The following is a 27,825-nucleotide window of genomic DNA, read 5'->3' as shown; positions in this document are numbered from 1 at the left end:
CCGGAGCCCTGAAGAACGTCACAACCACAGTGAGCTCATCGTCTTATTCAGCCCGGAGAAAATCATGCAGGGAATTCATGTAGGTGTATAAAATGATGAGAGGCATTGGTCGTGTGGATAGCCAGAGGCTTTTTCCCAGGGCAGAAACGGCTAACACGAGGGGGAATAGGTTTAAGCTGCTTGAGAGTAGGTACAGGGGAGGCGTCCGAGTTAAGGTTTTTAATCAAAGAGTGGTGTGTGTGTGGAACGCACTGCCAGCGACTGTGGTAGAGGCGGATACAATAGAGTCTTTTAAGAGACTCTCAGATAGGTACATGGAGCTTAGGAAAATAGGTGGCTATGCGGTAGGGTAATTCTAGACAGTTTCTAGAGTAGGTTACATGGTCGGCACAACATTGTGGGCCAAAGGGTCTGTAATATGTTGTAGATTTCTATGATTCTATGAAATTCAAGGGAAATCTCCTATCCCACGGAGTGGTGACTAGTTGCAACCTATCATCACAGGGAGAGTGATAGGGGAATGGCAGGGATAGATTTTGATATTCTGATATGGAACAGAAACATGGACAGGAACAGATGGGCCGAGTGGCCTCTCTAGTGTACACAGTGAGTGTGGTAGAGACAGTAAGTACCTGACACACGGGATTTGATACAGAAGTGATTTATCTGTCACAGATCCACAATATTAAACACCAGTCTCGTTTAAGGCAAACATCAGCAGAACAGACTCCTCCAATGCTCAGTGACCAGGGTTCAGTCCTGGGTGCGATGAGCAGCCGCAAGAACTGCAGAATCTGACAGTAACAGTCCCTCATGAACCTGCAGCTGCCTTCAGTCACCGTGATGGTTAAACATTTAACACGGAGCTGATTTGAACTTCCTCCCTGATGTGAAGTTGCTGGTGTTGTAGCAGCTGGGATGATTGAGTAAAACTCTTTGCTCACTCCGGACAGAAATGTGGCCTCTATTTATTGTGAACTCACCGGAGCATCACAAGGTGGGTTAACTGAATGAGTCTCTTCGCACACACGGAGCAGGTGAACGGCCGCATCCCAGTGCGAAGCTGTTGGTGCATCTGCGATGGCCGACTGAATCCTACCAAAATGAGAGCCAGTGAATGACATCTCACTGCTATAACGTCATGGCGATGTATCCAATCAGATCACGGACATGGACACGTGTTCGGGCTCTCCTTGCAGCGAGTGGGGCGCTGTCTTCTCCGCCATCTCCGCCTCCACATTCAAGGATTGGCGGCATTCAAGCGCTGGTGAACTGACAGATACAGCGGAACTAACGAGCAATCACAAAGCAACTAACGTGTTTGTGATTCCCATACTTAAATCCTTTGACTTTTCTAAGCTGGTAAAAGTTTACAAACCACGTCAGTGGGTGAAGGACAACATTTCAGTTCAGATAATTTTAGTTTCTATGGTGCTTTCTGAGAAAAACACTGTCACAACTCAAAATAATTTGGGGGGACAAGACTTCATCTTCTAACTGGCCACAGTTCCTGCATCAGGCACAATATCAAACTCTCTGCTTCCCTCTCTGTATCAAAATGGATCATCCCTCCCTTTCATTAGTCTGTGACTTGGCTCAGTTTGTCTGTCTCTTTCGCATTCTGAGCAAGCGCCACACACCTACTGAGATCACATTTTATTTACACGGCTGTGACTAGAGACTTTCTGATTATTATGTCCCTCCAGGCATTTGACGGTGGTAAACTCAGAGTCAGCAATGGTATTGACCCTCAGGAGTAGGTGATTAGGCTTTTTCGTTGGAGATCGATAAACTGCCGGTAGTGTGTGTCTGGATGAGTGGGTCGTTTTCAGACTGGAAGGAGGTACCATTTGGAGTACCCCAGAGATCAGTCCCTGACCACAGTTGTTCACAGTTTAACGTCCTGGCGGAGGCAGCGAGATGTGAGATGCCCCAGTCTGCTGGTGAGGCAGAAAGAGTGGAGTTGGGGGAGGGGAGGATATTCACATGCAATTTCGTAGCTTTGCAATCAGTACATAGTGCACTGTGGGGCTGCAGTGGCGGGTTCCAATCTGCTAATTACATTTGCTGACGGCATTACATTGATCCGCCGGATCCCAAATAATAACGAAGCATCATGACACAATATTGATCATGACACAATGTATTTTATATACTGTTAATGACATAAAACATATTTATAGATTGTTACTGACAGAGAATCGTACAATTTCTGTTCTGTGTGTTATCTGACTGTACTTGCCTGTGATGCTGCCACAAGTCAGTGTTTCTCTGTCCCTGTACCTTGCCGTACTTGTGCACTTGGCAATAAATTCAACAGGACCTGAGAAATCTCAGTGAGATTTGATTAGTGATGATCATCTTGGCAGCTCGGTAGGTCGAATGCATGAGACAGTACACTGTTAAATGCAAAACCCTGAACAGTGTTGATGATCAGAGGGATCTTAGACTCCAAGTTCATCGCTCCCTGAAAGAGACTGCACAGATTGATCGGGTGGTTAAGAAGGCAAATGGCATGGTTGTCTTTATTAGTTGAAGCACTGAGTTCAAAAGTCGGGAAGTTGTGTTGCAGCTGTTCCGAGCCTGCGGTCGTACTGTGACTGTTTCTTTAAGAGCGCCGGCGTGAGGAGGTGGGACTATGACGTCAGTCACAGGCTGACAGCGCTGACTGTGGACTGAACCATGAGAGAGAGAGAGAGAGCGATCTGCAGACAGGCAGTCGGCCAGTCTAAAGAGAGCGAGAGAGAGACTGGAAAAGCTGATAGCTTCAGTTAGTCGCAGCTGAGGCTTGGAGGGTGGGTTGATCATCGGTACACAGAACCACAACGAACGTGTGTGGCTGTCATTTGGTATAATCCATAGGAGTGGAATTTGGAATATCTTGTATTAACCCTTGCCTGGGTATATTGTGCGGTAACCCCTGGAAGACGGTATTCCTGTGACAGGTCACTTTCGCTGAGAACTCGTCTGTGGACGGATTCGACGGATAAGAACTTCGTCGACGGTTATTTTGAAATAACGGCCTTTTCTCTACGTTTCACCCTGGATTACAAATATCTCTCTCCCGTCATTTATTCCGTGGATTACTGAACTTTCCTACTTTATCATCTCAAGACTCGAAACTTTGTTCCCTCAGGCTCGATAGTCTGGGAGTTACATTTACACATATATACACTTAATACTGTTAACTTTATTTCGTAACGTTACTATATTATAAGTAGATACTAATAAACAGAGTGTTTTTACCATCAAAACCAGAGTCCAGTGTGGACTCTATTGCTGCTGGTTCGTTTCTAAAACGCTTCAGTTCGTAACACAGTTTTATAAAACTAGTTAGACCACATCTGAAGTGTTTCATACAGTTCTGGTCGCCCCCATTCTCGGAAGGATGCCGGGGCTTTGGACAGGGCGCAGAAGAGGTTTCCCAGGATACTGCCTGGATTAGAGAGCACGAGCTATAACGAGAGGCTGGACAACATTCCAGTTCATTTCAGAAATGACAACAGTTCAGTTTCCTTCTGTGGCTCCAGAGCAGAAGCTCAGCCTGTCTAATATTTCCGCACAATTAAAATGGGGAATTTGTTTACTATCATCACGTACTGAACTTCCAATGAAAATCTTGCCTGACGTACCATCCACACAGATCGATACATTTCAACAGTACATTGAGCTGATATACGACAGAACAATCACTGTAACAAAGCATTATGGCTGCAGTGAAAGTGCAGTGCAGATAGACATATGGTGCAGGTTCACGTCGAGTTACATTGTGAGGCCGAGTCCATTTTATCATTAATTTGGCTTCTAACCACAGACAGGAAGCCGCCCTTGAGCTTGTTATTACTAATAACTGCAGGTCTTCTTTTCTTTCTCTCAATTTCTCGTGGAACTAGACAGGGATGTCCATTAAGCCCTTTATTGTTTAATCTTGTATTGGAGACTTTTGCTATAACACTAAGTGAAGCTAAAAATATTCATGGCATCTCTATGAATGGAACCATACATAAGATTTCTCTTTAAGCAGATGATCTTTTGCTTTTTATTTCAAATCTTGAGGAATCAATTCCTAATCTTTTGGAAACACTTAAAGATTTTGGTAAATTTTCAGGATATAAACTTAACTTGAATAACAGTGAATTGTTTCCATTAAATGTCCCTGTTAGTATATATAATGATATTCCTTTTAGAATAGTTAATATATTTAGATATTTAGGTATTATTATTACTAAAAAATATAAAGATCTTTATAAAGCGAATATAGTTCCTTTAATGGACTCCATGAAACAACAATTTTCTAGATGGAATCTACTTACTTTTTCTTTAATAGGTCGTACTCATGCTGTGAAAATGATTTTACCTAGATTTTTATGTATTTTCCAAAATATACCTATCTTTTTAACTAAAACAAATTTCGATCAAATTGACTCTCTTATTTCTTCCTTTATTTGGACCAATAAGAGACCAAGAATTAATAAGTATCATTAACAAAATTCTAAAAAAAGATGGTGGAGTTGCACTTCCTAATTTAAGACTGTATTATTGGGCTGTGAATATTAGACAATTATATTTTTGTTTATATTGGCTTGATAAGAACCAAAAATCATTATGGTGTGGCGACCCAATTACTAGCTCACTCGAACCGGCTGACAATTCGCCAGAGCCAGGGACAAAGGGAGATAGCCTCAAAGGATTTCAGTTGCATGCCTCTCGAAGTATCGAGTGGGGGAGACAGGCTTTAAAGCAAGACTGTGTTTTTGAAATAAACTGATTCTGTGGTTGCAGTTTATCGACTCCGTGTCGTAATTTCAGCGCTGCGCGTAGTACCCCGCTACAATTGGTGACCCCGACGGTCCAAACGTTTTTTTTGGACCGGAGATTGCAGACGCTGCGTTTGTTAACGCGGTTTCCTTGAAGCTGCCAAGCTTCTGGACGCTAAAACCTCACCTATGGTTTCAGCAAGCAGAAGCCCAATTCCATGTTCGGCAAATAACCTCAGAGGACACCCGTTACTACTACGTGGTCAGCTCCCTCGACCAGGACACAGCGGCCCAGGTCGCGGAGTTCGTACAGTCTCCCCCGGCGGACAGCAAGTACACGGCATTCAAAGCCCTGCTCATAGGGACTTTCGGGCTCTTCCGCCGCGAGCGAGCTGCCAGTTTACTGCACCTGGATGGTTTGGGAGACAGGCCTCCATCAGCTTTAATGAATGAGATGTTGTCTCTGGCAGGCGGACACATACCCTGCCTCATGTTTGAGCAGGCATTCCTGGAGCAGCTGCCCGAGGACATACGCCTGCTGCTGTCCGACGCGGATTTCAGCAACCCCCGGAAGGTGGCAGCCCGGGCGGACTTGCTGTGGAACGCCAAGAAGGTGAGTGGGGCGTCCGTCTCACTGATCACCCGGCCACGCTCCCAGCAGCAAACCAGTCCAGGCCCGGCCGCAGAGCCCGCTAAACCCAGAGGCCAGGGTGTGGAGCCCAACGAGCAATGGTGTTCCTACCACCAGCGGTGGGGCGCAGAAGCCCGCCGTTGTCGCCCGCCCCGCCAGTTCCCGGGAAACGCCAGGGCCAGCCGTCGCTGATGGCTACGACGGCTGGCCAGCGGGATAGCCTCCTGTATGTGTGGGACAGCAGGTCTGGACGCCGGTTTTTGGTCGACACCGGTGCCGAGATCAGCGTCTTACCTCCGACGACTTACGACACCCACAATAGGGCGCCGGGTCCCCCCCCCCCCCCACTGCGGGCCGCGAATGGCAGCACAGTAAGGACTTATGGCACCCGTCCGGTGCAGCTACGGTTCGACTCCAGCCAGTTTACGTGGGACTTCACACTGGCCGCCGTAGCCCAACCGCTTCTGGGTGCGGATTTATTGCGGGTCGACCTGCCCAGGAAGAGACTGGTTCACGCCGAGACCTTTCAGACGTTCTCCCTGGGTGCAGCCCAGTTGCCAGCCCCTCACCTCGGCTCCATCACGCTGTCCGACAACGACTTCACCAGGGTCCTGGCGGATTTCCCATCGGTTCTGGCACCGCAGTTCGCGGCAACCATGCCCCGATACGGCGTACAGCACCACATCCTGACCCAGGGACCACCCCTCCATGCCCGCGTTCGGCGGCTTCCCCCGGACAAGCTCCGACTGGCGAAAGAGGAGTTCAAGAGGATGGAGGAATTGGGGATCATACGGCGGCCCGACAGCCCATGGGCCTCCCCCCTACACATGGTGCCCAAAGCGACAGGGGGCTGGAGACCATGCGGCGACTACCGCAGGCTGAACGAGGCTACAACACCGGACCGCTACCCTGTGCCGCACATTCAGGACTTTGCAGCAAACCTGCACGGCGCACGGATCTTCTCCAAGGTAGACCTCATCCGAGGATACCATCAAATCCCGATGCATCCGGACGACGTCCCCAAAACGGCACTCATCACCCCGTTCGGCCTTTTCGAGTTCCTCCGCATGCCGTTCGGCCTGTAGAATGCCGCACAGACGTTCCAGCGGTTGATGGACGCGGTGGGACGCGACCTGGACTTCGCATTCATCTATTTGGACGACATCCTCAAAGCCAGCAGCATTCGTCAGGGGCATCTGTCCCACCTCCGACAACTCTATGCCCGGCTGAGTGACTACGGTCTAACGATCAACCCGGCCAAATGCCGGTTCGGGCTCGACACCATTGACTTCCTGGGCCATAGGATTACCACAGACGGGGCAACCCCTCTGCCCGCTAAGGTAGATGCGGTCCGCCATTTCCCCCGACCCACCACGGTCAAAGGCCTTCAGGAGTTCGTAGGTATGGTCAATTTCTACCACCGCTTCCTCCCTTCAGCTGCCCGGATCAAAGCTGTTCGCCTTGCTGTCCGGTCCGGGCAAGGACATTACCTGGGACGAGGTATCCGTCGCCGCTTTCATTCAAACGAAGGATGCCTTGGCGAACGCCGCGATGCTAGTGCACCCCAGAATGGACGTCCCTACCGCCCTCACGGTGGACGCCTCTAACACGGCAGTCGGTGGGGTACTGGAGCAGCTCATCGCGGGCCGCTGGCAACCCCTGGCGTTTTTCAGCAAACACCTGCGGCCACCCGAGCTCAAATACAGTGCTTTCGACCGGGAGCTGTTGGCGCTATACCTGGCAATCCGGCATTTCAGGTACTTCTTAGAAGGTAGGCCCTTCACCACGTTCACGGACCACAAACCGCTTACCTTTACATTCACAAAGGTGTCCGATCCCTGGTCGTCCCGCCAGCAGCGCCATCTGTCCTACATCTCCGAATACACGGCGGATGTCCGGCACGTCTCGGGTAAGGACAATGTCGTGGCGGATGCGCTCTCTCGCCCTAACATTCATGCCCTTTCCCAAGGGGTAGACTTTGAGGCGCTGGCAGAGGCACAGCAGGCAGACGAGCAGATCCCGAGTTACAGAACCGCAGTCTCCGGTTTGTAGCTCCAGGACCTCCCCGTAGGCCCAGGTGAGAGGACCCTACTCTGTGACGTCGCCACCGGCCAGCCCCGTCCCTTCGTCCCGGCACCTTGGCGACGACGCGTTTTCGACTCCATTCATAACTTGGCGCACCCCTCCATCCGCACTACCGTCCGGATGGTCTCCAGCAGGTTCGTTTGGCACGGACTCCGCAAGCAGGTCCGTGAAAGGGCCAGAACGTGCCTGCACTGCCAGACGGCCAAGGTGCAGCGACACACCAAGGCCTTGCCGCAGCAGTTCCACCCCACCCACCGGCGTTTCGACCACATTCATGTGGATATCGTGGGCCGCCTGCCAGTGTCGCGCAGGGTGTGGCACCTCCTGACTATCGTGGACCGGTTCACAAGATGGCCAGAGGCGGTCCCACTCACCGACACCACCTCTGAATCTTGCGCCCGGGCACTGATCGCCACCTGGGTGTCCCGCTTTGGTGTACCGGCCCACATTACCTCCGACAGAGGCGCCCAGTTCACCTTCAGCCTGTGGTCAGCTATGGCCAGCCTTTTGGGGACTCAGCTGCACCACACCACTGCCTACCACCCACAGTCGAACGGACTGGTGGAGCGTTTCCACCGCCACCTGAAGTCGGCTCTCATGGCCCGCCTGCGAGGAGCTAACTGGGCGGACGAGCTTCTCTGGGTCCTACTCGGCGTCCGCACGGCGCCCAAAGACGATCTGCAGGCTTCGTCGGCCGAGTTGGTGAACGGCGCACCCCTGGTCGTTCCCGGGGAGTTCATACCAGCCCCAAGGGGGCGAGAGGAAGAACCCGCAGCAGTCCTGGGCAGACTACGCGAGAGGCTCGGTGCCCTGGCCCCCATACCCACCGCAGCATGGGCAGCACCCGACCTGCGTACCCAAAGACCTGCAGAACTGTGAGTTTGTGTTTGTACGACGGGGCGGGCATCGGCCACCGCTGCAACGGCCCTACGAGGGGCTGTTTACGGTGATCAGAAACGACGGGTCCACGTTCGTGCTGGACGTTGGGGGGAGAGAGGAGGTTTTCACGGTGGACCGACTCAAACCGGCCCATGTGGACGTGGCGCAGCCGGTCGAGTTTCCGGCACCGCGGCGCAGAGGCCGACCTCCCAAACAGGGTCCGGCCCAGACTGTGGACATTGGGGGGTGTATGGCCGGTTCTGGGGGGGGGGGGTTATGTGGCGACCCAATTACTAGCACACTCGAACCGGCTGACAATTAGCCAGAGTGCAGGCACAAAGGAAGAAAGCCTGAGGGGGTTTCAGTACCAGCCTCTCGAGGTATCTGGTGGGGGAGACAGGCTTTAAAGCAAGACTGTGAAGTTGAAATAAACTTAGTCTTTGACTGCAGTTTACAGACTCAGAACGTTATTTTAGCGCCGCATGAAGCACACCGCCACAATATCCCGGAAATCGATTTTTGAGAGAGAGAGAGAGAGAGAGAGAGAGAGCACCATGGCAGAGCATTCAAAAAAAAATTCAAAACGTACTTCACCCCAGACTACACTAAAGTGTTCCCCTGCCTAATAGGGGTCAGGAATAATGATAGTGCTGCTCGCTGCAACATTGAGTTTTCTATTGCTCATGGTGGGTTAAATCACTGTTGAGGTGAGTTTAACGGGTGTCATTCGTTTATTAGCATAGCTAACGCTATTTAAACTAGCTGGCTGGCTGCTAAGGAGTAACTCTATTGCAGACATCCCACCTCTCCCGGGAGTTCCGGTGGTGCCTGCTTCCCTGAAGTGAGATTTTGCAGGGTGGAATTAATCGAGTGATGGAACGGTGCAGACGGGTCATTCTCCGGGGTGTCACGTGAGCAGTCTCGATCATGCACATCCGGACAACAGGCGGAAACACGTCACTACGGGACCGCTCCGAGCGACGCACAGCGAGTCTGGAGGCGGTTCCGTTAAAACCGTTGGGAATCACCCCCGGCTCGCGGCCGTTAAAGGTAAGGGCGGGAGTTAAAGGGGAGGGCGGAGTATCGGCCAAATGTCCCCACCCCGCGGGCGGGGATGTTCACACATTCAGATGTTCAGATCCACTGTCAGTCCGGGTCTGACTCCCCGCAGAGATCTCAGTTCCTTCTCCCGGGTCCGACTGAACCGATTCCCCCCCAGCCTGAAACAGATGGGAGAATAAAGATGAAATAAACAGATTACACAACAGTGTCAGTAACAGGGGACCGGGGTTAATGTTTCAACAACACTCACAGACAAATATCACCAGAAAACCCGCGGATCCGCTGATATTTTATCACATTGAACATTAACACAAACACTCACTCGATCCGCTCCAGACTCGGGAGGGACAGTATGAGGCGGCGGAGAGCGGGGACAGATCGGTCTGTCAGCGAGTTGTGATTCAGGCTCAGCACTGTCAGTGATGGGTTTGTACTGAGAGCGGAGACGAGATCCTCGACAGAAGAATCTGTGAGACAGACATCCCTCAGCCTGGAGATGAGAGAGTGAGGGTGAAGGACACAGAGAGACAGGAGACGGTACAAATCCCCCAGTGTTTATCAGTAACACAATTAATTACTGATCACACTAATGTTCAGTGTCAGACACCCAGTGACTGTAAACACAATCTCCCAGTCTGGTACTTACCGAAATACCTGTATTTTACACTCTGGGTTCCTCAGAGCCGCTGACACCAGCTTTGCCCCTGCATCTCCAAGTTCATTATCACACAGGTCCAGCTCCCACAGTGATGGGTTTGTATTGACAACGGAGACAATATCTTCGGCGACAGAATCAGTGAGACCGGCATCATTCAGACTGGAGATGAGAGAGAGTGAGGGTGAAGGACACAGAGAGACAGGAGACAGTAAAAATCCCCCGTGTTTATTAGCAACACAATTAATGATCACATTAATGTTCAGTGTCAGACTCCCAATGACTGTAAACACAATCTCTCATAGTCTAGTACTTACTTGAGTACCGTTAGTTTACTCTTCCGGTTCTTCAGAGCTTCGCACACCTTTTTCACCGCTGAATCTCCCAGGTCATTATGACCCAGAAATAGCTCTGTCAGTGACAGGTTTGTACTGAGAGCGGAGGCGATATCCTTGGCAACTGAATCTGTCAGACCAACAAGCCTCAGGCTGGAGATGAGAGAAAGTGAGGGTGAAGGACAAGGAGAGAGAAGACAGAGAAGTGGAGAGAGTGAGCAAATTCAAGTTCCTGTGTTGCTAAACTCTTGAAAACATATTGCTGCAGATCGAGGCACAACTGTGCAAGCGCGGACGTTAGCCAGTTGGAACAGCGAGAGGCGTTTGAAAGGAGACGGCTTTACAGAGCTGGCATCAGAGAAGAGGGAGACAGAGTAGCAGGGCTTTGGCTCAGGTGTTAGTGGGTGGAGGCGAAGTCAGTTGCCTGTGTAGAATAGAGACAGGACGTACGTGTGTGAGGCCTGTACTGGGTGTCAGATGTGGGATGTCCTGGAGCCTCCCAGGCTCCCGCACGGCCACGTCTACACCCGGTGTGTCGAGCTGCACCTCCTTAGGAACCGCATTAGGGAACTGGAGATGCAGCTCGATGACCTTTGTCTGGTCAGGGAGAGTGAGGAGGTGGTAGATAGGAACTGGAGGCAAGCAGTCACATCGGGTCCTCAGGAGATGGATAAATGGGTGACAATCAGAAGGGAAGGGCAAGAATCAGATATTAGAGAGTACTCCTGTGGCTGTCCTCCTTAACAATAAGTACACCTACCTGCTTGGGTGGCTGAGGGATTAGAGCAGAGTGAGTGATGCAGATTTCTGAATCATTGGCACCTATTTTGGGGCAGGTGTGAGCTGTACAAAAAGGACGGGTTTGCTAAAGCTATTGGGCAGAATTCAATCTAGATGGGCGGGGTCTGTGGGGTAGGAAACAAACTGAAGAGACAGAGGAAGAGATGGTTGGCTCACAAATACAGAGAGCTTGCAGACAGCTCGATAGGGAGATTAGGCAGGTGATAGAGAAGGGACGCGCTCAGACTGATGGTTTGAGCTGTGTCTATTTTAATGCAATGAGTATTATGATAGATAGATAGATAGATAGATAGATAGATAGATAGATACTTTATTCATCCCCATGGGGAAATTCAACTTTTTTTCCAATGTCCCTACACTTGTTGTAGCAAAACTAATTACATACAATACTTAACTCAGTAAAAAAATATGATATGCATCTAAATCACCATCTCAAAAAGCATTAATAATAGCTTTAAAAAGTTCTTAAGTCCTGGCGGTAGAATTGTAAAGCCTAATGGCATTGGGGAGTATTGACCTCTTCATCCTGTCTGAGGAGCATTGCATCGATAGTAACCTGTCGCTGAAACTGCTTCTCTGTCTCTGGATGGTGCTATGTAGAGGATGGTCAGAGTTATCCATAATTGACCGTAGCCTACTCAGCGCCCTTCGCTCAGCTACCGATGTTAAACTCTCCAGTACTTTGCCCACGACAGAGCCCGCCTCCCTTACCAGCTTATTAAGACGTGAGGCGTCCCTCTTCTTAATGCTTCCTCCCCAACACGCCACCACAAAGAAGAGGGCGCTCTCCACAACTGACCTATAGAACATCTTCAGCATCTCACTACAGACATTGAATGACGCCAACCTTCTTAGGAAGTACATTCGACTCTGTGCCTTCCTGCCCAAGGCATCTGTTTTGGCAGTCCAGTCTAGCTTCTTGTCTAACTGTACTCCCAGATACTTGTAGGTCTTAACCTGCTCCACACATTCTCCATTAATGATCACTGGCTCCATATGAGGCCTAGATCTCCTAAAGTCCACCACCATCTCCTTGGTCTTGGTGATATTGAGACGCAGGTAGTTTGAGTTGCACCATATCACAAAGTCCTGTATCAGTTTCCTATACTCCTCCTCCTGTCCATTCCTGACACACCCCTCTATGGCCGTGTCATCAGCGAACTTCTGCAACTTCTGAACAAAGCAGATGAGGTTGGAGCGCAGATCAGTACTTGGAGATATGATGTTGTGGCTATAACATAGAGTTGGATGGCTCAGGGGGCAGGAACGGTTACTTACAGTGCCAGGCTTCAGATGTTTCAGAAAGGACAGGGAGGGAGGTCAATGAGTTTGTGTCATAGGGTCGCGGCTACAAAAAAATGAGGAAGTCATGGAGGGATTGTCTATGGAGTCTCTGTGGGTGGAAGTTAGGAAAAGGATCGGGTCAATATTTCTACTGGATGTTATTATACACCACTCAGTAGTAACAGGAATATCAAGGAGCAGATAGCGAGACCGAACCTGGAAAGGTGTAATAAGAACAGAGTTGTCGTGATGGGAGATTCTGAGTTCCCAAATATAGATTGGCATCTCCCTAGAGCAAGGGGTTTAGATGGGGTGGAGTTTGTTAGGTGTGTTCAAGAAGGTTTTTTGACACAATACGTAGATAAGCCTACAAGAGGAGAACCTGTACTTGATCTGGTATTGCAAAATGAACCTGGTCAGGTGTCAGATCTCTCAATGGGAGAGCATTTTGGTGATACTGATCACTACTCTATCTCCTTTACAATAGCATTGGAGAAAGATAGCATTGGAAAAGATTGGAGACAGAGGAACTATAAGGCTATCAGGTAGGAACTGGGAAGCATAAATTGGGAACAGATGTACTCAGGGAAATGTACGGCAAAAATATGGCAATTTTCAGGGAATATTTGCATGATGCTCTGTATAAGTACGTTACAATGATTCAGGGAAATGATGGTACGGTACAGGAACCATGTTATATAAAAGGCTGCTGGAAATCTGGTCAAGAAGAAAATAAAAGCTTAAGAAAAGTTCAAAAAATAGAGAATGATAAGAACTAAAAGATTATAAGGCTAACAGGAAGGTGCTTTAAAATGAAATTAGGAGAGCCAGAGGGGACATTGATGGGCAGGGTAAAGGAATATCCCTAGGGATTCTACAAGTATGTGGCAATCAAGAGGATAAGATGTGAGAGAATGGGACCAACCAAGTGTGACAGTGGAATGGTGTGTATGGAACTGGAGGCAAAATCAAAGGTAATTAATGAATATTTTGCTTCAGTATTCACTATGGAAAAGGATCTTGGCGATCGTACTGATGACTTGCAGCAAGACTGAAAAGCTTGAGAATGTAGATATTAAGTAAGAGGATGTGCTGGAGCTTTTGGAAAGCATCAAGACGGATAAGTCACCGGAACTGGACGGGATGTATCCCAGGCTACTGTGGGAGGCGAGGAAGGAGATTGCTGAGTCTCGGGCGATGATCTTTGCATCATCAATGGGAAAGGGGTGAAGTTCCGCGTGATTGGAGGGTTGCAGATGTTGTTCCCTTATTTAGGAAAGGGAATAGAGAGAGCCCAGGAAATTATGGATCAGTGAGTGTTGATGAGAAAAATCCTGAGAGGCAGGATTTATGATCATTTGGAGTGGCATGCTATGATTAGGAATAGTCAGCATGGCTTTGTCAAAGGCGGGTCCTGCTTTACGAGCCTGATTGATTTTTTTTGAGGATGCGACTAAACACGTTGATGAAGGTAAAGCTGTAGATATAGTATTTATGGATTTCAACAAGGCATTTAATAAAGTACCACATGCAAGCCTTATTGAGAATGTAAGGAGGCATGGGATCCAAGGGGACATTTCATTGTGGCTCCAGAATTGGCATGAACACAGAAGGCAAAGTGTTGTTGTAGATCGGTCATATTCTGCATGGAGTTCGGTGACCAGTGGTGTAACTCAGGGATTTGTTCTGGGACACCGACTCTTTGTGATTTTTATAAATGACCCGGATGTGGAATGTAGGGATGGGTTAGTAAATTTGCTGTTGGGGGTGTTGTGGATATTGTGGAGGGCTGTCAGAGTTTACAGCGGGACATTGATAGGATGCAAAACTGGGCTGAGAAGTGACAGATGGAGTTCAACCCAGATAAGTGTGAAGTGGTTTATTTTGGTAGGTCAAATATGCTGGTAGAATATAGTATTAATGGCAATACTGTTTGCAGTGTGGAGGATCAAAGGGATCATGGGGTCCGAGTCCATAGGACACTCAAAGGTGCTTCGCAGGTTGACTCTGTGGCTAACAAAACACATGGTGCATTGGCCTTAATCAGTTGTGGGATTGAGTTTCAGAGCCGGCAGGTAATGTTGCAGCTATATAGGACCCTGGTCAGTTGTCACTTGGAGTACTGTGCTCAATTCTCATCACCTCACTACAGGAAGGATATGGAAACCATAGAAATGGTGCAGAGGAGATTTACAAGGATGTTGCCCAGATTGAGGAGCATGCCTTATGAGAATAGGTTGAGTGAACTCGGCTTTTTCTCCTTGGAGCGATGTAGGATGAGCGGTAAACTGACAGATATGTATAAGATGTCGACTGGCATTGATCATGTGGCTAATCAGAGGTTTTTTCCCGGGTCTGAAATGGTTAACAGAAGAGGATACAGTTTTAATGTGCTTGGAAATAGGTGCAGAGGAGATGTCAGAGGCAAGTTTTTTTTTCACAAAGAGTGGTGAGTGCGTGGAATGCACTGTCGGTAGCGGCAGATACAATCGACTCCTAGATTGCTACATGAAGCTTCGAAAAATAAAGGATTATCAGTAACCCTTGGTAATTTATAAAGTCAGGAATGATCAGTACAGCTTTGTGGGCTGAAGAGCCTGCATTGTGCTGTAGCCTTTCTATGTTTCTGTGTATCTATGTTATAAAGAAAGCAATACTGCAGCTATATTTCAGTAGGGTATTGAGGAAATTTGGTATGACACCAAAAACACTTGCAAATTCCTATTGAATGCACCATGGATATCATTCGAACTAGCAATATCACCATCTGGTACATGGCTTATGGAGTGAGGGTGTGGCGGGGTGGATGAAGGGGTTAGTGCTGGCTACTGCACAAGATCAAAATAAGTTGCAGCTATTGGCAAAAAATTAGCTTTACCATAGGCAATAATCTCCATGGTATCCAAGACAAATTCAAGTCGCGATTCTTCAAAAAGGCGGTGTCGATAATTAAGGACACCCACCACGCTGGACATGCCCTTTTCTCATTGTGACTATCAGGGAAGAAGGCACAAAGCCTGATGGAATACACTCAGTAACTCAGGAAGAGCTTCTTCTTCTTTGTCATGCAATTCCTAAATGGATATTTGAGCCATGGACACCATTTCACTACTTATATATACTGCAAAGCAATACATGATAATATAGAGAAAATAATTTAGAGAACTTGGAGATAATTTAGAGAAAATAAGAAGTTGGACATCTGGTGCATCCTCCAAATTTGAGGAAACCTGGCGACCTTTTATTCGATATTTTCATATGCTCTGACTTATGGCCCTTCCAGTTATCTTTTTAGCAGTTTTGGATTTGATCAGAAAGTTTTTCCTTGTGTTTTTTTTTTGTCTTTCACTGTCAGTTTGAGATGCCCAGTTCTTTTTTTGTTCTTTTTTTTGTCTCTGTTTTTTTCTCTGGATATGTCAATTATAAAAGTTTTGTTATCTTTTTTCTTTCTTTTTATGGATAAGAGGAGAATCAATTACCTTTCTCTTTATTATGTACTGTTAGATTAATACTTTGATCTTGATAATGTTTATATTTCCTTTTATTCAAACTGTTATTGATATAGATATTTCTGATAATTCTCTTTGACATATATATATATGTTGATATATATATATATATGTGTGTACGCTTAATATAACTAATAAAAATATTGTTAAAGAAAGAATAAACTGAATTACAGTAACTGTGTGTGTACAGATACATATATGTATATACACACACACACATCTATATATACACACACATGTATATACACACTTACTGTAATTCAGTTTTTCCCTCTATACTATCATGTATTCTATTGCACTGCTGCCATAAATTTAAAAGCAATATTCCCAACATATGCTGGTGATATTAAACCTAATGTAGATTATAATCCTGATTTATTAGTAACAGAATCACTGATTACATTAACGTTCAGTGTGAAACCCCCTAGTGACAGTAAACACAATCTCCCACAGTCTGGTACTTACTCCAGTTTGTGTATTTTACACTCCGGGTTCCTCAGAGCCACAGACACCAGTTTCCCTCCTGAATCTCCCAGTTCTTTACCATAATCTGTTACACGACACAGCCTGGGGATGGGAGACAGTAAGTGTCAAGGGCACAGAGACAGGAGACGGCACATGTTGCAATGCTTTTTCTCCCATTTTCTACTAGTGGACTGGACTAGATTCAGGGATTCGTCTTTGAGGGTGTTATCTACGTCCCAGCTGTCACCAACTTCATTATGTGGATTCATTCACTATGTGGATGAATGTGAACCTACGAGAACCTAATGTACATTGGACCCACTACCAGACTACATTTTTATTTCTGTACATATTATCTCCCAAAATCTGTTACTTCATTTTCAGCATTTTAAATTCAGTTAACTTGGAGCCCCACACATCAGTTTCACTACCATATATACAACATCCGCTGAATCCCCTTTATCAATCCGACTTTTAATCTTCTCAAGGAACTCCAAAAGGTTTGTCAGGAAGGATTTTCCCTGAAGGAAACCATGCTGACTTTGTACTATCTTGTCCTGTGTCACCATGTACTACATCACCTCATCCTTTAAAATTGACTCTAACATCTCCCCAACCATTTCTATAATTTTGTTTCTCCTGTCTTCCAGCTTTCCTAAAGAATGGAGTGACATTTGTAATTTTCCATTCCTCTGGCACCATGCTAGAGTCCAGAGATTTTTGATAGATCATTGCTAATGTCACCAGAATCTCTAACGCTGCCTCTTGCAAAACACAAGGGTGTGGTTCATCTGGTCTGGGTGGCTTATGTACTTCTAGGTCTTTCAGCTCTTTGAACACGCTGTGATAGTGACTGCACCCACTTCTCTTCCTTCACACACTACAACATCTGGCACACTGGTAGTATCTTCCACAAAGAAGATGGATGCAAAATACTCATTTAATTCATCAACCATCTCATTGTTATTTCTCCTGCATCAGTTTCTAGCGGTCCTATACCCTCTCTCAACTCTATTTTATTTTTGTATGCTTGAAAAATACTTTACTATCCGCTTTGATATTATTTGCTATCTTACTTTCATATTTTATCTTTTCCCTTCCAAGTATTATTGTGGTTACTCTCTGTAAGCTTTTAAAAACTTCCCAATCCTCCAATCCTCTATCTTCACAATAATCTTTGCTTTGTTGTATGCCCTCTTTATCGTTTTTACTTTAGCTTTAACTTCCCTTGTCAACCACAGCTATGCCATATTGCTACTTGGGTATTTCCTCATTTTTGGAATACACATGTCCAGCACCTTCCTCACTTTTTTTCCAGAAATGCTGGCAATTGCTGCCCTGGTGTCATCCCTGACAGTAGCTCCTTCCAGTTTGCTTTGGCCATCTCCTCTTTCATACCACAACTTCCCTTGCTCCATTGAAATAGTTTGACTTCAGACTTTAATTTCCCTCTATCAAATTTCGAGTAGAACTCTGTCATATTATGATCACTGGTTCCCAAATGTTCCTTTAGCATTATCTCCCGATTCACATCCAGTACATTACGTAACAATCCAATATAGCTGATCCCATTGTAGGCTCAACGACTAACTGCTCAAAAAAGCCATCTCTTCATTCAACAAACTTACTCTAACCATAACCAACCTGATTTTCCCAGACTAGTTGTATGTTAAAATCTCCCATGACTATCATATCATTGCCTTTGGCACGACTTTTTCTATTTCCTGTTGTAATCTGTAGTCTACCTCCCAGCCACTGTTGGGAGGCCTGTATATAATTGCTATCAGGGACCTGTTACCCTTGCAGTTGCTTAATTCTACCCACATGGTTTCAAAATCTTTCCATCCTTTGTCACATCATTCTGATTATTTAATGCCAGCAGAGCCATGTCCCCCTCCACTCTGCCTGCCTTCCTATCCCTCCGATACAATGTGTAACCTTGCACATACAGCTCCCAACTGCAACTATCCTTCAGCTAAGATTCAGTGATGGCCACACTATCATACCTGGCTATCTGTAATAGTGCAACAAGATCATCTACCTATTTCTTATACTCCCCGCACTGAGATACAACACCTTAAGGACCGTATTTGCTACTCTTTGTCATTTTACATCCCTAACGTACTGATATGCTCCCTGTTGGCTGTGACTATGTTTCTTCACTTGCCTGCCATTCCTGACAGTCTGACGGCACGCTGTCTTTACTTTTTACCATCCATCCAGTCGTGAGTCCTATTAGTCTTGTTCCCACTCCCCTGCCAAATTAGTTTAAAACCTCCCCAACAGCTGTAACAAACATCCCTGTGAGAATATTGGTCCACCTCGCATTCTGGTGCAACACGTCACTTCTGAACAGGTCATAACTCTCCCCCCCCCCCCCGCCCTCCAAAATGTTGTGGACGTGATCTGAGACATCCCTGACCCTAGCACAGGCATGGGCAAACTATGGCCCGGGGGCCATATGCGGCCCGTTAAGCTTTTTAATCCGGCCCGCAGAACTTGATGAAATTATATTAATAAACCTTGTTAATGGTTTTTTCCCCGCAATTCTGGCGTTTTCACCACAACAAAACTAAATCCAGACTTTGATGCGCTGGATAAAAAGGGAGACCAACAACACTGTTAACACTGAAATTAAAAATAAGTTTCTTCGTTGTGTTATGTAAAAAATGCATTTGAAAATATTTTTTTCAATAAGCCTTACATGTTACATGTCATTTCTGTTAAGTGATGGACATGAGTAGTGCGCAGGTGCACGTACGTTCTGAAAATAAAAAAATGCGCTCCAGATCAAATAACGCGCTCCGCATACTGGTGCGCTGTCAGTGTTCTGTCCTTGTGCTGGTCGTTGTTGAGTTTTGGCACAGGGGACAATTGAATAAGAAGGAGCAGGACAAGTAGACCTGCATCTCTTACCGTTTTTGAAATAAAGACAGTCAGGAGGAGAGTGATGATGATAATAACTTGAAGGACAACAGAATTTTCAGTGCTTTAAAATAATAACTGTTACTATTAAAAAAGCTGTATTTTATTCATTTAATTTTCAGTGTTTTAAAAGTCATTTCAATAAATAGCTAAATACCATGGGACTTCAAAGACAGATATTTTGTTGTAATGCATTTGTTCATTTTCAATTGAAATTAAAGCACATGTTTTCTACATATCCCATGATATTTTACTTTCTCTTATGAGGTGTATTACCAAAACACTCCGTCCATCTGCTCCTGGCCCGGCCCCCCTGTCAAATTTTAGAACCCTTTGTGGCCCAAAAGTCAAAAAGTTTGCCCACCGCTGCCCTAGCACCTGGGTGGCAACAAACCATCCATGTGTCCCATTCATGTCCACAGAATCTCCTGTTTGTTCCCCTCACTATTGAGTACCCTATCACTACCACTCCCTTCTTCTCTCTCTTTCCTTTCTGCACCATGGACCCATGCTCAGTGCTGGTAGCCCAGTCACCGTGGCATTCCCGTGGAAAGTCATCCCCCATAAAAGTATCCAAAGCTGTATACTTATTTTGAGAGGATTAGCCACAGGTGTCCTCTATTCTAATTGCCTGTTTACATTTCCATTCCTCCTGACAGTCACACAGCAACTCACTTCCTGTAACTTCGGGGTAACCTTTTCCCTGTAACTCTGATCGGTGATCTCCTGTTACTAAGCACTCCATAACAACATCCTTAACAATTGAATCCAACATCTTCCCAACTACTGAGGTCAGGCTAACTGGTCTGCAATTTTCTTTCTGATGCCTTCCTCCTTTCCTGAAGAGTGGCGTAACATTTGCAAATTTCTAGTCCTTTGATATATCATTGGTAATGGATCCTCAATCTCTACTTTTACCCCTGTTAAAACCCTAGGGTGCAATTCATCCGGTCCGCGTGACTTATGTACCCTTCGGTCTCTCATCTTATTGAGCACCTTCTTCCTTGTAATAGTAACTGTACTCACTTGTCCTCCCACACACCCTGCAGCATCTGGCACACTGCTAATTTCTTCCACAGTGTCGACTGATGCAAAGAAGTCATTTAGTTCATTTGCCATTTTCTTGTCCTAAGTTATTATTTCTGTGGCATAATTTTTTAGTTATCCTATATCTCCTTTCATTTTTTTTTACATACTTGAATATGTATATATTTACATACTTCATTGTGATGTTGTTTGCTAGCTTGCTTTCATATTTCATCTTCTCTCTCATAATGATTCTTTTAGTTGCTCTCTGTAGGTCTGTAAAAGCTTCTCAACCCTCACACCTCCTGCCAATTTGTTGTATGCGCCCTCTTTTGCTTTTAATTTAGCTTTGACTTCCCTTGTCAACTACGGTAGTAGTATCTTACTAATTGAGTATTTGTTTGCATTGGGAAGACAACTATTCTTCAACTTCCTCATTTTTTCCCCAGAAACCCACGCGGTTGCTGGTCTGCTAAGATCGCTAACAGCATCTTGTTCCAAGTTACTATGGCCAATTCCTCTCTCACACCACTGTAATTGCTAGCCAGATTTTGCCCCATCAGTTTTCAGGTTGAACTGGATCATATTTTGATCTCTGCTTCCCAAGGGTTATTTTATCGTAAGCTTCCTAATTCCCTCGGGTTCATTACATAACACCAAATTCAGTACAGCTGATTCCCAAGCGAGCTCAAGACAAAATGTTCTAAAAGACAATCTCATGGGCATTCAACAAACTTAACTCTTTAGAGTTCCATTACCAACCTAATTTTTCCAATGGACTTGCATGTAAAAATCCCCCATGACCATGATAACATTGCCTACTGACATGACTTTTCTATTTCCCATTGTAATTTGTCTTGCACACCCCAGCAAGTATTGGAAGGACTATATATAACTGACATCCAGGGTCCTTTTACCCTTGCAGTTTCATAACTCAACTCAGAAGCATTCTACATTTTCCAATCTTATGTCACATCTTTCTAATGATTTGATTCTGTTTCTTGACAGCAGAAACATGCCCGCACTCTGCCCACCTTCCTATCCCTCCAGTACAATGTGTGAACTCGGACATTCATCTCCCAACTGCAACCCGCCTTTATCCATGACTCAGTGATGGCCACAACATCATACCTGACAATCTGTAATAGAGCAACATGATTATCCACCTTGAAATACAACACTGTGGGTGCTGTATTTGCTTCCCTTTACCATTCTGTTTCCCTATTCACCTTGCTTGCTGCAATTTTGATGTGTCATCTGCCTGCCCTTCCTGACAGCCTGACTGCACGCTATCTTTGTTTGTTTGTTTGTTTTTTTACCATCCGTCTTATCCCCAGTCATAGAACATAGAATACTACAGCACAGTACAGACCCTTCGGCCCTCGATGTTGTGCTGACTCATACATCCCTAAAAAAAGTACTAAACCCACACTACCCTGCAGCCCTCTATTTCTCTTTCATCCATGTGCCTATCCAAGAAGCTCTTAAAATGCACCTAATGTTTTAGCCTCCACTACAATAGACAATAGATTCAGTAGGCCTTTCGGCCCTTCGAGCCAGCACCGCCATTCAATGTGATCATGGCTGATCATCCACAATCAGTACCCCATTCCTGCCTTCTCCCCATATCCTTTGACTCCGCTATCTTTAAGAGATCTATCCCTACCATCCCTGGCAAGTCATTTCAGACACCCACAAATCTCTGTGTAAAAAATTTACCTCTGATGTCTTCCCTAAACTCCCCTCCCTTAATTTTGTATATATGCCCTCTGGTGTTTGCTATTCATGCCTTGGGAAATAGGTACTGGCTATCCACCCTACCTATGCCTTTCATAACCTTGTAGACTTCGATCAAGTCCCCTCTCATCCTTCTATGCTCCAAAGGGAAATGTCCCGCGCTGCTAATCTTGCCTCATCAGACTTGTTTTCCAATCTAGGCAACAGCCTGGCAAATCTCCTCTGAACCCTCTCCATAGCTTCCACATCCTTCCTATATTGAGATGACCAGAACTCAACACAATACTCTAACTGTGGTCTCACCAGAGATTTGTAGAGTTGCATCATGACCTCTCTATCCCTGAATTCAATCTCCCTATTAATGAAGCCTGGCATCCCATAGGCCTTCTTAACTACCCTACCAACCTGTGCAGTGACCTTGAGGCATGTGTGGATTTGAACCCCAAGGACCCTCTGTTCATCTACACTCTTAAGTAACCGACCATTAACCCTGCACTCAGCCTTCTGGTTTGTCCTTCTAAAATGCATCACCTCACACTTATTAGGATTGAACTCCATCTGCCACTTTTCTGCCCAACTCTGCATCCTGTCTATATCATCTTGTAACCTTCGATAACCTACAGCTCCATTGTGTCATCCACAAACCTACACACCCATCCTTCTGCCTCTTATAAAAATCACAAAGAGCAGGGGTCCCAGGACAGATCCTTGCTGTACTCCACTAGTCACCGACCTCCAGGCAGAGTACTTTCCTTCCACTACTACCATCTGCTTTCTTCCTGTGAGCCAATTTTTCATCCAAACAGCCAAGGTTCCACTGATGCCTCATCACTTTCTGAATGAGTCTTTCGTGGGGGACCTTGTCAATTGCCTTGCTAAAATCCATGCAGACCACATCCACTGCCTACCCTCATCAATTTCTTTTGTTATCTCTTCAAAAAACTCAATTAGGCTTGTGAGGCACGATCTTCCCATTACAAAGCCATGCTGACTATCTTTGAGTAGACCATACTTCTCCAAATGCCCCTAGATCCTATACTTAAGAATCCTTTCCAATAGTTTGCAGACACCGACGTGAGACTCACCAGTCTATAGTTTCCAGGATTCTCTATATTACCTTTTTTTAAATCAAGGGAGCTACATTTGCCATTCTCCAATCCTCCAGCGCCTCTCCTGCAGCCAAAGAGGATTTAAAGATCATAGCGACTGCTCCAGTGATCTCTTCTCTCACTTCCCACTGCAACCAGGGGTATATCACGTCCGGCCCTGGGGACTTATCAATCTTGATGTTTTTAAGAAGATCCACCACTTTTTCTTCCCTAATCTTCATATTTTTCAGCACACAGGCCTGTTTTGACCTCACCCTAATCAAGATCCTTTTCACTTGTGAACACTGAAGCAAAGTATTCATTTAGGGCCTCCCCAACCTCCTCCGCCTCCAGGCACATGTCGCCTTCTTTATCTTTTAGATGATCCTCCTTCATTCTTGTCATCCTTCTGTTCTTCACATACACATAGAACGCCCTGGGGTTCTCCTTAATCCTACATGCCAAGGCCTTCTCATGCCCGCTTCGAGCTCTCCTGAGCCCTTTCTTAAGCTCTTTCCTGGGTACCCCATATTCCTCATCAGCCCTCCTGCTTCCTGCTTCTTATATCTAACAAATGCTTCCTTCTCCCTCTTGACGAGTTACCTCATGTGTTTCGTCAGCCATGGTTCCCTTTTCCTACCATTTTGTCCTTGTCTCAGTGGGACAAACCGAACCTGAACCCAGCAAAAATTATCCCTAAACTTCCTCAACATTACTTGTTTGCTTTCACCCTTAAACATCTGTTTCCAATTTACTCTCGCTAGTTCCTGCCTCATCCCTTCATAGGTATCCCTTCCCCGGTTAAGCACTTCCCCATTTTGTCTGTTTTTACCCTTTTCCATAGCTGTGCAACAGCTAAGGGAGTTATGGTTACTCTCACCAAAATGCTCCCCCACCAAGTGGTTTGCCACCTGACCAGGATCATTACCTAGAACTAGATCCAGTATGGCCTCTCCTCTCGTCTGCCGGTCAACATACTGTGTCAGGAATACTTCTTGAACACACCTTACAAATTCAACCCCATCTATCCCTCTTGCAGTGAGGAGCTGCCAATCAATGAGGGAAGTTGAAATCATCCATAACTACAGCCCTGTATTTCCTGCACCATTCTAAATTCTGCCTGCTTATCTGCTCCTCGGTGGCCCGAGGGCTATTTTGGGACCTATAGACTACTCCCAGCACAGTGATTGATCCTTTCCTATTTCAGACTTCCACCCACACCGAATCAGTAGACACTCCCTCTGCAACGTCTTACCTTTCTATAGCCGTGATGCTATCCCTGACCAGTAATGCTACTCCTCCCCCCTTGTCTACCTCCCGTCTTATTCCTTTTAAAACACATAAACCCCACTACCTGCCCTTCCTCCAGCCAAGTTTCAGTAATGGCCACAACATCGTAATTCCACGTTTTGATCCATGCTCTAAGATCATCCCCTTTATTCCTAATACTCCTAGCATTGAAATAGACACATTTCAACCCCTCTAACTGACTGCATTTAAGTTTTGTCCCCTGCCTGTCCTTCCTCACCAACTCAGAATGGATAGCATTATGCCCTCGTCCTTCCACCTAATCTCTGCATTCACACTCTGATTCACACCCCACTGCCAAACTAGTTTAAACCCTCCTCAACAGCTCTAGCAAACCTGCCCACCAGGATATTGGTCCCTTTCCAGTTCAGGTACAGTCCATCCTTTTTGTACAGGTCAGACCTTCCCAGAAGAGATCCCAATGATCGATAAATCTGAGCTCCTGCCCCCTGCACCAACTCTTGAACCACGCATTCATCTGCCATGACTTCCTGTTCCTACCCTCTCTGTCTCGTGGCACAGGCAGCAATCCTGAGATTATCACCCTTGAGGTCCTGCTTTGAAACTTTTTTTCCTATTTCCCTATATTCTTTCTTCAGGACATATCCCAACTCCTATCTATGTCATTGGTCCCCATGTGGACCGCAAAATCTGGCTCTTCAACCTCTCTCCTGAGAATACCGAGAACTAGATCCGAGATATTGTCCCTTCACTCCAGTTAACAACCCCTTGCCAATTTAGTTTAAACCCTTCCAAACAGCTCTAGCAAACCTAGTAGCAAGAATATCCACCACCAGCACTGCCCCCTCCATCGGGTTCAGTTGCAATCCGTCCCTTCTGAACAGGACAAACCTTCCCCAGTAAAGATCCCAATGATCCAGGAACCTGAAGCATCATCACAATGCACGAGCTTCTCAGCCATGCATTAACCTGCCAAATCATGCTGTCTCTACCTTCACTGGCCCAGCCAGCAGTCCAGAGATTATTCCCTGGAAGTTCTACTTCTCAATTTCCTACCCAGTTCTCTAAATTATTTTTTAAGGAACTTTTTGATTTTCTGTTCCTGTTCCTGTCATTGGTACCCTTATGTAGGAAGACATCTGGTAGCTCTGTCGCCCCTCCAAATTGCTGAATCTCCCAGTTTGTTTTTAGTCAGATCCAGCATCATCAGGGATTTAAATGTACGGGGAACTGAGACAAGATTTTCGACACCAGAAATAGTAACACCGACCATCCTGCCTGGGATGATAGATTTTGGTGGTGAAGGGTGCAGAGAGTCAGGGGACAGTACAAAGCCCCGGTGTTTATCAGTAACACAATTTCTGATCACATTAATGTTCAGTGTCAGACACCCAGTGACTGGAAACACAATCTCCCACAGTCTGATACTTACTGCAGTGTCCGTGCTTTACGCACCGGGTTCCTCAGAGCCACAGACACCTGTTTCCCTCCTGAATCTCTCAGTTCATTAGGAGAATCTGTGAAATCGACACCCCTCAGCCTGGAGATGAGAGAGAGAGTGAGTGTGAAGAACACAGAGACAGGAGACGGCACATGTCGCAATGCTTTTTCTCCCATTTTCTACTAGTGGACTAGATTATATTCAGGGATTCATCTTTGAGCACGTTATCTACGATGTCACTGATTTCATTAGAAGCTATGTGGATGAATGTGAGCCTACTGTAATCAAAAGCCATTGATGAACCAATAGTTTCGATGTCTGCTGAGGGCTAGGTCTGTCGTATTTAGGTCTGGCAACCCAGGGATAAATAAGTACAGCAGGTGTGACTTGCCGAGGGCTATTCCAACTGAGGTTCAAGGTGACATCAACTCTGGCAGGGTTCTCGGGCCATTACCTCACACAAAGCGAATCCTATCATCGTCAGAGACAGTGATGGATCACCCCCAGCTCAATTCCTTTTATACTTGCTGAGAAAGGGAGAATACAATTACCTATGATGATCCCAGTGTTTCTCCGTGTCTCGGAGATCTCTGAATCGGTTGCTGACATCAGGCTGTCTTTCAAAAGAGTGAGACCTATGGAGTACCTGGTGAGGCTCCGAAAACACGTGCCTAACCAATGGCTGGAGGGGGGAGGGGAGTTCAAACACATTTTCAATCTCTCATTACTGCAGTAGGAAGTTCCCATCTGCATCAAAAGGGCAACACTATACCACTGTCACTGCCTAAGAAGAATAGAGTGAGCTGCCTTAATGAATACTGTCCAGTAGCACTCACATCGATGGTGAAGAAGTGCTTTGAGATGTTGGTCATGGCCAGAATCAACTCCTGCTTCAGCAAGGACCTGGACCCACTGCAAATTGCCTACCGACAAAATAAGTCTAGATGGATGTGATCTCATTGGCTCTCCACGCATCCGTGGATCACCTGGGCTACATGAACACGGGTCAGGATGCTGTTATTTGACTACATCTCAGTGTCTGGAGAGACTTGTTTTAGAGAAGCTCCGGCCTATGGTCAGTCCACACTTAGACCCCCTCCAGTTCGCCTATCAGCTCCGACCAGGAGTTGAGGATGCCATCGTCTACCTGCTGAATCGTGTCTATGACCACCTGGACAAGCTGGCCAGCACTGTGAGGGTCATGTTTTTTGACTTCTCCAGTGCATTCAACACCATCCGCCCTGCTCTACTGGGTGAGAAGTTGACAGTGATGCAGGTGGATGCTTCCCTCGTGTCATGGATTATTGATTACCTGACTGGCAGACCACAATACGTGTGCTTGCAACACTGTGTCAGACAGAGTGGTCAGCAGCACTGGGGCTCCACAGGGGACTGTCCTGTCTCCCTTTCTCTTCACCATCTACACCTCAGACTTCAACTACTTCACAGAGTCTTGCCATCTTCAGAAGTTTTCTGATGACTCTGCCATAGTTGGATGCATCAGCAAGGGAGATGAGGCTGAGTACAGGGCTACGGTGGGAAACTTTGTCACATGGTGCGAGCAGAATCATCTGCAGCTTAATGTGAAAAAGACTAAGGAGCTGGTGGTGGACCTGAGGAGGGCTAAGGCATCGGTGACCCCTGTTTCCATCCAAGGGGTCAGTGTGGACATGGTGGAGGATTACAAATACCTGGGGATACGAATGGACAATAAACTGGACTGGTCAAAGAACACTGAGGCTGTCTACAAGAAGGGTCAGAGCCGTCTCTATTTCCTGAGGAGACTGAGATCCTTTAACATCTGCCGGACGATGCTGAGGATGTTCTACGAGTCTGTGGTGGCCAGTGCTATCATGTTTGCTGTTGTGTGCTGGGG

General features: G+C 46.3%; 1 protein-coding gene across 5 annotated transcripts in view; it reads right to left on the bottom strand.

Annotated features, from left to right (window-relative positions):
• Positions 1-8,950: 8,950 nt before the first annotated feature.
• Positions 8,951-27,825, bottom strand: part of LOC140724261 (NACHT, LRR and PYD domains-containing protein 3-like) — a 70,166-nt gene continuing 51,291 nt past the window's right edge. For 4 of the 5 annotated variants that reach the window (XM_073038733.1, XM_073038734.1, XM_073038731.1 and 1 more), the window contains 6 exons: positions 25,941-26,048; positions 16,464-16,565; positions 10,387-10,557; positions 10,061-10,231; positions 9,737-9,904; positions 8,951-9,572 (listed from right to left, as the gene is read on the bottom strand). In XM_073038733.1, coding sequence (XP_072894834.1) covers positions 9,479-9,572; positions 9,737-9,904; positions 10,061-10,231; positions 10,387-10,557; positions 16,464-16,565; positions 25,941-26,048 — 814 coding nt within the window. In that variant the 3' untranslated portion in view covers positions 8,951-9,478. The remainder of the gene's footprint in view (positions 9,573-9,736; positions 9,905-10,060; positions 10,232-10,386; positions 10,558-16,463; positions 16,566-25,940; positions 26,049-27,825) is intronic. The other variant, XM_073038730.1, reaches the window with a different exon arrangement.

Source organism: Hemitrygon akajei, unplaced genomic scaffold (assembly GCF_048418815.1).
Source record: "Hemitrygon akajei unplaced genomic scaffold, sHemAka1.3 Scf000180, whole genome shotgun sequence".
NCBI classification, from domain to species: Eukaryota; Metazoa; Chordata; class Chondrichthyes; order Myliobatiformes; family Dasyatidae; genus Hemitrygon; species Hemitrygon akajei.
This window is presented reverse-complemented; position numbering and strand designations above follow the sequence as displayed.